The sequence below is a fragment of the Argentina silus genome (assembly GCF_951799395.1).
Source record: "Argentina silus genome assembly, chromosome: 19".
Lineage (NCBI taxonomy): Eukaryota > Metazoa > Chordata > Actinopteri > Argentiniformes > Argentinidae > Argentina > Argentina silus.
This window is the reverse complement of record NC_139673.1, coordinates 8457747-8472123: the sequence shown is the minus strand read 5'-3', so window position 1 is coordinate 8472123 and position 14377 is coordinate 8457747. Positions and strand designations below refer to the sequence as shown.

The following is a 14377-nucleotide window of genomic DNA, read 5'->3' as shown; positions in this document are numbered from 1 at the left end:
GTATGTGTGTGTGTGTGTGTGTGCGTGCGTGCGTGCGTGTGTGTGCGTGTGTGTGGGAGGGAGGGAGGTGGTGCTGGCACACTCAGAGAGGCTGACTAACATGTCATAGTCCCTAGTGTTGTGCATGTGTACGTGCCTGCATGCCTGCATGCGTGTAGGAACCAAATGAATGGCTGACACACAGAGGATTCAACTCATTTGAATGCAGTTACTGTTCCAATGTGTTCCACAAAGGACCGAAGGCAATGCTTCAAGAACAGAGATAGAAGAGATAGAACCTCCCCAAAGCTAGACTTGATGAGATGCATTTCTAATAGGTGTGACTAATGTACAGATATTAGGGGCAAAAGTCAAAGGGCAAAAAACATTGCAAACGATTGCAAACATTAACAGGGACGGGGGTCTAAAGAGGTTTAGTCAAAAACAAAGGCCCACTTCTAAAGATAGTCTCTATTTCCTTTGATGTCTCTCATTCAATCGTTAATGAAGAATACAAACATCAAAAAAGCAGCTCAAGGGACGTTTCACAGTTGCAGTGGGGTGGATGTTATACCATTGTTATAACAAGAGGAGATGTTATAACAAGAGGAGATGTTCACCAATATGTAGAGTAATACATATTACATATATACAGTACCAGTCAAAAGTTTGGACACACCTTCTCATTCAATGGTTTTTCTTTATTTGTATTATTTTCTACATTGTAGATTAATATTGAAGACATCAAAACTATGAAGGAACACATACGGAATTATGTAGTAAACAAAAAAGTCTTAAACAAACCAGAATATGTTTTATATTTTAGATTCTTCAAAGTAGCCACCTTTTGCTTTGATGACAGCTTTGCACACTCTTGGCAAGGTGTGTCCAAACTTTTGACTGGTACTGTATATATATATACATATATATATATATGTAATATATGTGTGTGTTTTCATTAAGTCATTCTTCTACATGTCACTATAATGTTGCTATTGACCAGGTTTATATTCCAGTATTGTTTAGTGATAAGTATTCTGCTTGTAGCAAATCGGATGCGTTACTGACACTGACACACTACTGTTATTGTGGACCAGTAGGTGTTCGCTGTGATTACATCGAAATGACAAGCAGCATAACTGCATTAAAGGGTTAGGGAAGTAATAAACAACGACAGAAATGTTCCGCTTGGCGGGGGTGCCCAGGTTGATTTCCCTATGCCACGTCTTCTTATCGCATTACAACCGGGACAAATTGATTACTGTTTGCTCAGCCCTATCGGCCGGCCTCCATTCTTGTTAGCGCCTCGTAACGTCTCCCTGTCCCACATACACAGACGTTAGCCTGGGCTTCAACAAACGCTAACAAAGCCTCTACAATTTGGCACTGTCACAGTTAATCACTATCTCACATGGCCTGGAGGGGAGAGGACTATGTGTTAGTGCATAATTAGGAGATATTCTGTATTACAGCAGGCATTGTTGCATATCATTACACATCCTCATGCTCCATCCACTTTGTGCATATGTTCTCTGCCTAATGTGGGACTTAATTAACAGGAAAGTGGGAGATATACAACTGCTTACGCCTCCGTATGACATCAACTGGGGGGACCTACAGTATTCCAGGCTGGGATCATCAGTTGTTTCCAACTGGATTGCATAGGGATGAGGAAACGCAGATGGATTTCGGCGTCGAGCCCCCTGTGTCAAGCTTTGTCCCTTAAGACAAGACGAACTGGCTCATATACAGTACGTCAGCAATACTACTACTGCATCCTGGGAAATGTACTATTCATAACTGTTTCACATTCACACCCCCCAAGCTTCACAGCACAGATAACCCAGAGTAATTCTAAGATAGGAACAGAATGATGTAAACCAGAGAGAGAGTGGCGGAGGGGGAGAGAGAGAGAGAGAGAGAGAGAGAGAGGGACAGAATTCTCTGTCCCCCCCCCTCTCTCTCTCCTCTTCTAAATAACATCCATGGCAATCTGTTTGACAATGTCAATTCTGTTTCAGGTAGCTACTCTGTAAGCCCGAATCCATTTCAAAAGAAAGAAAGACAGCAGCAATTCCGCCAAGGCTGCACCAGATATGCCACTTCTCCCTGGCTCCACTTTGTTCTCTGTGATCTGGTACAGGGCACAGCTGTTGGGATAATGGGAGCAGGATTAAGATTTCATCCTTCAGTCTGACGTTTCCACACAGACGGCACGCTCCTTTAAATCTCTCTGCTGTCTTCGAGCCATCACTGCCGTCCCAGATAATACTGGGAATGATTTTTGTGACTTCGCTTTGATATTGAGAAACGGGGTGGTGGTGAGGGAGGGGGGGGGGGGGGGGGGGGGTTGGGGGCGGGGGGTCGTCTCCTTCTTGCTGGGTGACAATGCGTCCATCCAGTAACAGCAAGCGCTCTGTGTCACCCTACACACTATCCAACTCCATCTGACAGAGTAGTAGTGTTATTTGAAACCACCTCGTACAAACACGGGTCAGAGGCAGATGAATACGTCCCGATATTATATTTCAGCGTCGTAAAGATGCCCATACATCTTATGACTGAGGTTAAAGCTTCAGAGATTCATTGGGGGGGTTTTTTGGAATCAAAACTCATTGCCTACCACTCATACCCACCGGTGCTTTAAAAAACAGTGAGGATTAGCAGTGGAGTGTTAGACTTGGCGAAAGCAGTGGGTCGGACGGTTGGATACGACACACAGGGTTAGCGGGTTATAAGAACAGGGGACTCACCTCTGTCCACTGGCCCTGGGTCTGCACCATGAGGATGACACAGGGGTCGGATTTGTTGAGCGTGTCTCGGTCCAGCAGGGCCTTGCATGCGACGCGAAGCTCCACTTTGGACACGCAGGCGACGGGACCGGTGATGGCGGCGCCGGGGGAGGTGGCTTCCTGGACGTCATTCATCATGGCGCTCAGGACGCGGAGGAGGAGCCAATCAGAACAGAGAGCGAGCCAGGTGGTGTTGTTGAGAAGCTCAGAGGGACGGGAGTTGCTGGGGGGGGAGGGGGGATGGGGGGCGGTTGAAGTATCTAAACCAGGCGAGGCGCTGGAATCTCAAACACAAACAACACTGGTATCCTTGGACTTGGTAGTGAATGTTCCAGAAAGGGCTAAGAGTTCTATCTTTAGATTATACACTCACAGTGATCAGTCCTGCTCAGAGCTCTCTCTTTGAAAGGAGTGATATCATTTCTTCTCTCTTTTCTTTTTCGTTAAAGGGTCAGGAGTCTTGGTTAGCTGCAAGGAGTCACTTAAGATGCAGGGTCAGCCAGTGGTGAGTGAGATGTTCTTGAATCAGTTGTCCATAAGCATCACTATCAGGCAATAAGTCCACCAATGTATCTATGAGCTGAAATACAGAGAAAGCATGTATAAAATCTCACATATGTACAAACAGTTTACAACTCCATCCGTAGGTGGCTACAGAGCGTAGTACACGTACTGGATCATCCCAAAAATTACACCCGAAGCGGCGTCCAACAAGTGTGGACGGACGCCGTTAGAAGTTAGATATTACACCTTGGTTTGTTGGAGTATTCAGATTGATAACCGAACACACTGAAGTCCGCGTTCAAAGCATCTAATTACAATTCAGTAAAATCGCACTTTAATGTAAGATCGAACACACGGAAGAATCGTCATTGCGCTATTTCAGCACCACCGCTCACGGACAGCGACCGTCACTGCTGATGATGCTCGGTAGTTAGGGCAGTTCTGGCTCAATCAGATGTTCTCCACAGCGATGCTTACGGTGTTGGATCAGGCATTATTCACACACAAGCTAGAAATCATCTCAAAGCTCTAGAAAGTCCATTTCAAACTTTCCCCCGTATTGGAGAAATGACACACAGGTTAAGACTGATTTTTTCTGTGCGCTACAGTATGTCATGCAAAACGACGTATTTCTAGGATGGGCTTTATAGATATTCAACGTTGAACATGCGTGAAAAAGTGATCAATGTTTGGTTACAATAGGTCCATTACTGCATAACAAAACAACAATTGGGTTTACGCCTGGAGTGACGCTAATATGAGTTCTGTAAAGCCTGTCATAGCGTCATCATTAGTTGTGTATTCCACTTGAATGGGTAGCAAGCCACCTTAACCACTCACCACATACATGGCCAACTGTAGCCTACCTTGTGTTTAATGACAAAGCTGGAGTTAATTGACTCCATCAATGATACATTTTTATAAATTAGCCTACAGTTTCTAAAAGATAGTCAGATAGTAGCGCCATTATTATGCGTTATTATCCTCAAATAAACTGATAGCTCATCATTAACTGGTCGTTTATCAATGCACCTCCGCAAGAAACATCCGTTTAAGTCTAATCGTTTCAACAATGAGACAGAGCAATGCATCATCAAACGGCTGCTATTGAATATGCTGCAATACAATGCCTTTTGTTAGATTACCTAATTACCTCATCATTATAACACTTGCAACATAAGACAAGTTAAACCATGTAAGTCTTGCAGCTTGTTCCTACCTGTCGTGGTCCCCTGGACTTACACTTGTTGTTTAAACCTCTCCCCCAACACACTGCTTGATTTTTCCGAAACTCGAGAGCGGTGGGGGGGGGGGGGGGGGGGAGGAGGAGGAGAGGTGTGTGATAGCGGAACGAGGGAGTGGGTCTGCCAACTACACCAAATTAGCTAGCCATGTCACCACACATCCGCTGGAGGGAGACGTAGAGGTGCCGTTTACATCGGTAACAACAGAAAACTCTTCTCAGCGTTACCAAAGGACCACTCATCATCTAATCCCCTGCAGTGTTTTTTAAATCTTGTAATGTAATGTGACATGTCATGTTTATCAGACTTCCAGTCCACAGACTGACTTGCATACCATGTAGGCTATGGCCTTGTTCTCTTGACTCGTTTAACACCATATCTTTTATACAACTGTAGGCTACACGTCTCTCTCTCTCTCTCTCTCTCTCTCTCTCTCTCTCTCTCTCTCTCTCTCTCTCTCTCTCTCTCTCTCTCTCTCTCTCTCTCTCTCTCTCTCTCTCTCTCTCTCTATTAAACACTGTGAGATACTATCTGCTCAGATTATATCTGCTTAGCTCAAAGGCAAAACAAATGACTCCCCAACCACCCCCACCCAATTACATCAATTAATATACTACATCCCTCCTTTCTTAATACTATTCTGGTTGATATAATGAATTTAGAAGGGTGGGACAAAAACCTGCTGTTGCACACAAACACACACACACACACACACACACACACACACACACAAACACACACACACACACACACACACACACACACACACACACACACACACACACACACGCACACACACACTTTAGACATAGCTTTAGAACATATATTAGTGGGTTGTTTTATAACAAGAACAAATCAAATTGATTACAACTTAATACTAATTAAATAGTTCTACTGGATGCTAATAACATAATTGTCACTATGTATCAAACAATAACACAAGATAGATTAGAGCAGGTTAAAAAAAAACATTTGATTAACACCCACACATACACATCCCGAATATCACTCCTGTTTGAAGCCTTTTGCCGGCCACCCACAAGTACATCATTCCAGTAATCTCACAAAGCTGGCCAGATATTGTATAACATTAATAGCTCATCCTCTTACGAAGAACTGCTCTTACTGATTAGCTTTTTCCCTCAAAGCACTTAAACATACTGGATGTAACCTGTAGCAATTATGAAAAGATGGGGGATTCCACCCACAACCACCAGACCCACTCTGCCATGATTGGACATTATATAAGTCTGTATGGAAAACATACATGTCTCTTCCTTTTACTTCATGGGAGAGATTCTGGATGCTTGTACGTTTTTTGGAATGAGCAATTCCTTCCTAAGTGTCCTCCATGGAGGAGACCGCTACATTTATGGTGACAAATTCCGCCTTTGGGCCCTGTTGTTGATTTCAAGATGAGGCTTTGCTAATTCAGTCCCTCCTCCAGGGGTGGCCAGTCAAGAAGCACTCCAGTGGGGAAATGTGTTTTGCGCCGAACAAAAACGACTGGCATCAGATAGACGGACCAATTAGCATTGAGCAAAGAGAGCTACTTATTGAAACAACATTGAACTAAACATGTGGCTCTATTTTAATTATTTGCTTCAATGAGCTGTTTTCCTGTGATCAGCATCACAACAACAGAACAGGAATAACCCCCCCCCCCGCCTCCCAGTGTGTCTACTTTCCTCTTTAAAACAGAGATAGGCACCGTCATGCCTACTTTGACCTATACTGGTCCTCTGTTGATAATGATTTCCTTTATGCTGTAATGTAATACTTAAGGAATTGTCTTTTAGATGACATGACAGACTGAATTAGCATAGAGAAGACATCTTTACACTGGGGAACCGGTCTGATTTAGAGGGCTTTGATATTTGATACAACTGTAACAAGAAGGGTCATTCTCCTGCAAGGAGTCTCACTAACTCCCACACACAAACGGACACACACACATACACACGAACACACGCACAGACACACACACAAACACACACATACACACACACACACACAGACATGCAGGCACAGACAAACACGCACGCACACACACACAACTCCCTAGCTGCCTGTAGCTACACACACACACACACACACACACACACACACACACACACACACACACACACACATACACACACACACGCACACGCACTCACACACACAAACCCCTAGCTGCCTGCAACCATGACCTATAGGACACTTTCTACCTCTGTCTCATTTTACTCTAGTACTCTCATGTACTCTAGTACCTCCATCACCTTAAATCTATTATTTTCCCGCCGTCCTCACCTCCTGTGTCTCTCCATCCATGGGAATTCAGTGTGAGTAGGAAACAACAGTACTCTGGGCCATACACCTGAGCTCCATTATGCTGTAGCTCTCTTAACCACAACCATCTGCCGCTGCTGTGCCAACACGAAAGCCTCTCCAGACTCTCCCTGTGTATTTATGCATGTATTCATCAGGAGTCCCTTTGCTCTCTAGCTGTTTATACCACTCTCGCTCTCAGCCACACATTATGCCTTTGTGCAGCTGAAAAGCTCTCTCTCCCAGAAATGGATTCGACTTTCGCTCGTTCCAACATAACACAATCCACCTGATAATGAGGACTGCCAAACAACCCAATTTGAAATATTGCCTCCGTGAAGATAGAGATAGATGGGAATGGAGAACAATAATCATATAGGCTATATGTGCACGCTCTCGTGTTTATGTAACCTTATATGTAATGCTTCATCCAGCGGTTCCCTTGAGTGGAGATATTCTTGGCTACATTGACTTGCATGTAGGTTTATGGGCAAACTCCCAATACTTCATTGATTCTGCACTCATCCATAGGCTATATGGTTGCTATCATATCTCCATTAAACAGGGAATCTATGTGTCCTTTGGTTTTAACAGGTTCTAGTTCCCAATATGGGTCATCGAACTGGAAGTGTCCAGTGTCCTCATCGCCTTTCCCTGAGTGACCTACAAGGCCTCTAGGCATGGTCTTTATTAGTGAAACCTGTCAATCAAGTCATGTTGGATTCTAAAGGACAGGATATAGGGGAAAGGAGAAGGTCAGTCAAGAAATGAACACCACTAAGTCATTATTATTGATATTCTTTTTTAAAGGGGCAATCTGAGATTTAAACAACAGGAAAGCGGTCTCCCCACCACATTTTTGGGTAAACAGCTCAGGGATGGGGCTGGAGAAATGGAACCAGTGTCAACTTCATAGATGGAGCTATGGATGCAAGAACTGACCATCTATTACATCAGCATGATAGTTTTAACCGTTTCAAAGCAATGCAATGTTTGTTTAAAAAATTACATCATTTACAAACAATGGAGGAAACCAAGCTTATATTTTGGGTTGTAATGGGGTAAGACAGTTGAACTAAGCTCATGAGGCCTTCACAAGGTATATTCTTCAAGAATCAGTGGCTTTATATCATTTATTTAAAAGTCCAGAAAGGTACCAACCCCAGATTGCCCCTTTAAAGCTTGAGTTATTTACCTCTTTCAACACCAAACAGATTTACTAACACATATTATCAGAGTGTATCAGAACCTAAATAACTAAATGCATTCATGATGTAATGCACCATGTCTCACATAAATAGAATATCACAGGAAATGTGATGTTTGCATAATACTCCCACTGCCCTTCCAGCCTCTGCCCAGGAACACTGAGAAAACCGTAAGACATGACATCATCCAAAGCCTGAATACAGCTCTAAGCTGTAGCATACACAAATGACTGACCTTTATATGAATACCATTATTGCAGTTGATATCTACATTGGTACAGAATACACAGTGGCATTCAATCGAGTGATCCTCATTGTTGTGCCTGTGGCTGCCATTCAGGCAATTTAGCAGAAGAAACCAGGTCAGACCCAGTGGTCAGACCTCATTGGCTGAACTCCTGAACCATCTCTACCTTTGGAACCTGGACAAGAACAAATAATGTCCTACTCTAGCTGGGTTCATAGGTAAACAGATAGTTGTTGCTATAGCCCATTTTGAAATACCAGATGATTTGGTATTATGGTATTTCATAAAATAGGCACACATTCTCAATACATTCATTGGTACTAGTTTAAATCACATTTGCCATTAGCAGGCATTCTAATGCTCTTGGTCCTGCTTATTCTCCAGGCCATTAACCGCAGAGTAGCAGTAGGGGGTTCTGTTCAATTTGAGTTTATGTAAACCCATTACATAGTTGTGATTAATCAACTGTATGGGCAATTAAAATGTGTACCTACCAATCAAAATGACTGGATTACATTAACATTCAAGAACTACATGTGCTCTGACGAGCAATGTGTGGTGTCACACTGCCATCTAGTGGCAACAGTGCAAAGTCCATTATAATAAGTGCAAAAATATTATAATAAGTGCAACAATGCAAAGTCATTATAATACAAGTAATGCAAAAAAAATTGATATATATATATATATATATATATGGTCCCAGCAGGAATTAAATCAACAACCTTAGCTTTGCTAGAAACATGCTCTACCAAACGAGCCATACAGGACCATCCATCTTTTATGCAGTATGCAACCTCTTAAATTATGAATAGAAAACAGATCCAATAGCAGTTCTTCATCCACATAATAAGCATATTTACTCAACTTAAAATATTCTATTCCCTCCTGGAGGTAATAGGTGCAGACTTCGGACAATAATAAATCTGGCACCAAATGTGCTGAATAAATGTCAAAACAGCTTCCTAAAAGTTTAGGTAACAAGTTTGGTTCAGCACAATTCAGGGTTCTCCCCAAAGAACGTAAGACGGACGCTGCTCGCCCCCCCCCCCCCATGTAAACATTTCAGAGTAAACTAAACTGATATTTAGGAATGATAGCATCACCCTATTTGATCACCAATGACATCTTTAAAAGAGAAAGCTTTGTTCTCAGCGCTTTAGCAGCATTTTGACTGATAATCCAACCAGTGTTAAAAAAATCCTGGGGAGAATCGCGCAATTATACCTTTAAATCAACAGGTTCAACACGTAAAAAGAAAAATTAAAATGACAAAATGATTCACGCGGTGAATTCGTTGACAGTTTTTTTATTTTTGAACGTTCCATAGAAACTAAGGCTTCTACTTCTTCTTCTCCACATCTTGCTCGGCTGCTTCCTTTGCCCTCTTGGCACGGATGCCGAAGAGACGAGCGTTGGCACGAGCCATACGCAGGCTGGCGAAAGCCTTGAAGTTCTTCTCATCCTCAGAGATCACACGAGCCTTCTCCTTCTTGTGCACCTGCAGCAGAGGGAACAAAACACACCAACATCAGTTACAAAAGATAGGACCATCGATACATCATGCAACTCGTTAAAACTATAAATGATGGGACCAATTTAAATATGGGCCTGTTTACTGGCATCTAGTTATTGGGTGATGGAATTCTGAGTAATGCGTGTGTTGACTACAGTGTATTTATAGAAAACTTGTGCTTCATTTATCTGGGTGCATAGTGTGATCATGTAGGAGTGATGCGTACATTTCTGATGGGCATGATGGCGCCAGAGAGCTGTGTGGCCATCTTGAGTTCCTCCTCCTGGACAGAGAGAGACAGAAAACATGAGTCAAACATTCAGTAAAAGACAACAGCTCTTCATAAAGACCACCGCTAGTCTTGTCGACTATCTGGTCAGTCATAAGCTACAAAGAGGCTAAACTAACCGTCTGCTTCCAGGTACCAAGAGATTCTACATCACAATAGTGACCAAGCTAAGCAAACATAGGAATCAAGACTACAATGCGCTCCATGTGGGATCGATATGCAAAACGGTTAGATGTGAAAGTTAGAGGATATTAATAATAATGGGATGGACGACTATGTCTATTATTACTCTGCAAAACACACCACAACACCACCATTGGCCATCAAAAGGGCGAAGTTGGTTGTTAACATGTCCGATACTGGAACTAAGGGGAAAACCACCACAGGGAACCCAGGCAGTCATCAGAAAATAGGTTCAAGGGAATCATCAAGGAAGTACAGAGATTCCGGAGATTTTGTCATCACTTGACTGCTGCAAAAAGGCTCTCGACCACTAGCAGTGCGTAATCAATGCTGCCTGGCTTCCAACATCTGTTGGCACAAGCTCTTTATCTGAAACATCTGAAACTGCTATATCCCAGCATTGAGTCACTGCCGTTTCATGGCTTACTCGCTGTATCATTAAATTACCCCCCAAAAACAATTCTAGCCATCATCGGCGATCAAGTTGGAACGATATGGTCGTGTCTGACCGAGTCTCAGTTCCGCCTGTCAGCGTGCAACGTCACATCCGCGTGCTACTCACAGTGCTGTCTCCCTTCTTGGGTACGGAGGCCTTCCTGGGGAACAGGATGAGCTTGGAGCGGTACTCCTTCAGGCGCTGCACGTTGGCCTGCAGGGACTCTGTGGATCTGTTGCGGCGACGGTGGTCTACGGAGATGCCAATCGTGCGGGCTGTCTTCTTGTGGATACCGGCGGCCTGGGACACAAAGCAAGCGTTGGAGAAAGTGGCCGTGAGGATTCGGGAACCCTTTGGGGTATCCCAACAGCAATTCCTGATTTTGAGCACCAAAACAGGTTACTCAATTCAATGCCTTAATACAAGTGGACACCTACGCAGATATCAAGTGAAACATTAATAGGTTATTCCTGAGTGTCAAGTGCCTACTTAGACATTCACAACATGCTTGCATGTTTGTGACTGTACGAGGCAGAGCCGTTACAGAAAAAGCAGTCATCAGACAAATAGGTTCAAAGTGAATCATCAAGGGGGTACAGAGATTCCGGAGATGTTGTCATCATCTGACTGCAGCCATGGAGACCTAATACACTTGATAATGACATGCCACAGAGTCAACATGTCTACAGTGGTCATCTGTGGCTCAGTTGGTAGAGCATGGACTAACAACGCTTAGGTTGTGGGTTCGATTCCCGCTGGGACCATATATACTGAAATGTATGCACTCACTGCAATGTAAGTCGCTTTGGATAAAAGCATCAGCTAAATGACATATTATAATTATTATTACATGGTACATCAAGGGAGATGGAAGCCGATGTTTTATCAATCCTCTTACCTTCAGCTCCTCCAGAGTGAAACCACGTCCGGCACGCACCTTGGTGTGGTACCTGATGGTGGGACATTTAACCTGTGGCCTGAGGGGTCCAGCTACAGGACGGGGCGCAATGCGTCGGGCTTTTGCAATACGAGCCTTTCGCCTGAAAAGGGCAGAAGTCACATCATCAAACTATGCTGAGCATCTACAAAGCATGCGAAGGTAACACCAACAACAATTGCACTCACTGCAATGTAAGTCGCTTTGGATAAAAGCGTCAGCTAAATGGCATATATTATAACGCCACTAAGTACACCAGCACAAGGAGTCATCAGAAAAATAGGTTCAAAGTGAATCATCAAGGGGGTACAGAGATTCCGGAGATGTTGTCATCATCTGACTGCTTGCATGGAGACATTCTACAAAATCAACATGCATTGGTGAAATGTGCATGGACAGATCAAGGAACGCTATCAATGTAGTTTGCTAGCCACAAGTTATCTAGAAGTTGCCCCATCAGTGGTTGGTTCAGTTGAAGGCGTTTGACATCAACAAAACATGACATGATTACTGGATCACTCCGATTTTAACCCACCTGCGGATCTTCCTGGCTGGCTGGTTGAACCAGGTGCGCACCCTCTTCTGCCAGTCTTTGTGGAAGTGGGGGTTCAGAAGCATTCCATTCCGGCTGGGCGCCATGATTGCCTACTTCCCTGAAACACAAGAATACAACTCATTATAAGTCACTACAAACCCAAGACGTTAAACGTGCTGGAACTACGGCATTGACCAACCCGTGTCCTACATTTCACACTAGCACATTGCCATGTTGCTAGCTAGCTACCTAGCTTCTCCTTATAACTAGCTAACAGCTAACCCTAACTAACAGTGAACTGGAGTTCGTGATGACATGGGTAAAAATACATATATTATATCTAAACCTCACTGAATAATCTCTCACGGTTTCTTCTCTGTGACAAGTTAACACTTTGAATTGTCACTGACAACACACTGGCGTGCATGCATCTAAACCTAGGTTGGGAGTATAGTCATCGCTATACAAGTGCTGCGAATCTATTTAAATGAACTCAGCTTCAATAATCATATATTCTGAAGGACAACGTTGTATACTGTTACAATATATCGATGAAAATAAGACAGACTTTGATAGTTATCAGGATTACAGGGGATTTTGGTTGAAAGATGTTAAGATTATTTTCACATACCGTCTGGGGAGGAAAATGGCCGAAAAGAAAAAGGAAGTTCAAAAGCAGGGTATTGTGGGATATATACGTGACAGCCAATGGGAGGCATGCCATGCATTGTCAACCGGATGTATAATAATTCTCCTCAAGCTACTCTTAAAAGACCTATTTGATGCAGTCAGTGTAGAATCCCAATAAATCCGTGGAATCAATACATTAAAAGTTATTTAGCCGTTTTGGTAGTGAACAAAATGCAGTATGCTTAGGCATACTACTGTCACTCAGTCATACTATATCAACCCCCATGGCGTCAACAAATTTAGAAATTGGGAAAATATCCATAAACAAGTCAAGGGGAAAGTTGAACATACTTGGCTGAGAATCATTACATTCTTGCTGTCAAAATGAATGGTCATCCACACAATCTATTCAATTCACCACAAGATGACACTGCAGTTCCACAACACGCCATGTGAACACCTCTGGGTGGGTTGGAACAGGAGGCATGAACAGAGACGATCATTGCCCTCTGCTCTCTGTCTGACACCAGCAGTGGGCAGTATACTCACTGGCATTTTTTTGTCTGACAGGCAATTCAGTAAAAAAAAAATGCATACTCATTTTTCTCAGGAAATTCGCTTTTTCTGTTACATTTAGAACTCAAATAATTCTCGTTCATACAAGTATATCCTGGACACATGGACAGATTGTTGCTTGCAATCACAACAAGACCAGAATTTCACGTGATTTTTTAATCAACAAATAACACATTTAATGTATCAACAGCACCAACATTATCAAAGCTGACTGAATGGGAAAAGACCTCACATTAGATTAGATTTTCCAATATATTTTGCTTTATGAAAAAATATCAGGAACAGATAGAATACCACATCATCACACAAAACCAAGTTATACAAATCATTCCTCTAATAATTTTACATTGTCACGGTGTATCACTTCAAGAGAGGATCTTCCCAAAAGGATCTTCCTAGGCAGACAGCCAAATTGTCATCTCCTGCCAATGTCACAAACACAACTCTAGCTTACTTATAATCAGGGCAAATATAAGCTCAGTCTCTGACATTGACTCTGTGACCACTGTTTCATTAATCATTGATCAGCCCGCCACTGCAACTCAACTCTATCTTCATCTGAGGGCAAAAGTCAAGGTGTGCTGAACTTGAATGTGGCAACTTAAGTCACCAGCACATGTGCTAAAGCAATGACCCTCTATTCCCCAGGTTTTGCACCAGATACACTGAGACATCAGGTGTGAACATGGGGTGTAGGCAGAGCCACCTAGGTCAAGGAGGTTCATGTACCCCCCTTTGGGCAACACCAGCCATTTACAAGGTGGACAACATTTTCATTTGATAAACAAATGGATAGCATTGAACAAATAATACACAAATCTACTGTTCATGACATACATGAGTGCTAGCCAGTATGAACATTGGCTGTGAAATATCCAAACGTAACTAAATATCCATCTATAGCAAGGATTCTTGCTTTATTTGTATTCCCACACCCTTTTCTAGAAAAAAAGTTAATCCTGCTGAAGAATGCGAATCTACAATTGTTATT

At 42.9% G+C, this 14377-nt stretch overlaps 2 protein-coding genes across 2 annotated transcripts in view; both read right to left on the bottom strand.

The window, feature by feature from the left end:
- The window catches only part of cpne7 (copine VII), a gene marked incomplete at both ends in the record, with an annotated part of 32591 nt that extends 29682 nt beyond the window's left edge, over nt 1-2909 (bottom strand). Inside the window, one exon of the mRNA XM_083691569.1 lies at nt 2733-2909. Coding sequence (XP_083547695.1) covers nt 2733-2909 — 177 coding nt within the window. The remainder of the gene's footprint in view (nt 1-2732) is intronic.
- A 6668-nt stretch (nt 2910-9577) lies between these two features.
- rpl13 (ribosomal protein L13) lies at nt 9578-12845 on the bottom strand. Its single transcript, XM_083691039.1, has 6 exons — nt 12812-12845; nt 12181-12298; nt 11607-11748; nt 10835-11008; nt 10027-10083; nt 9578-9785 (listed from the first exon to the last, which is right to left on the bottom strand). The coding sequence occupies exons 2-6, from the start codon at nt 12282-12284 to the stop codon at nt 9627-9629; spliced, it is 636 nt and encodes a 211-aa protein (XP_083547165.1). The 5' UTR covers nt 12285-12298; nt 12812-12845; the 3' UTR covers nt 9578-9626.
- Nucleotides 12846-14377: the final 1532 nt, after the last annotated feature.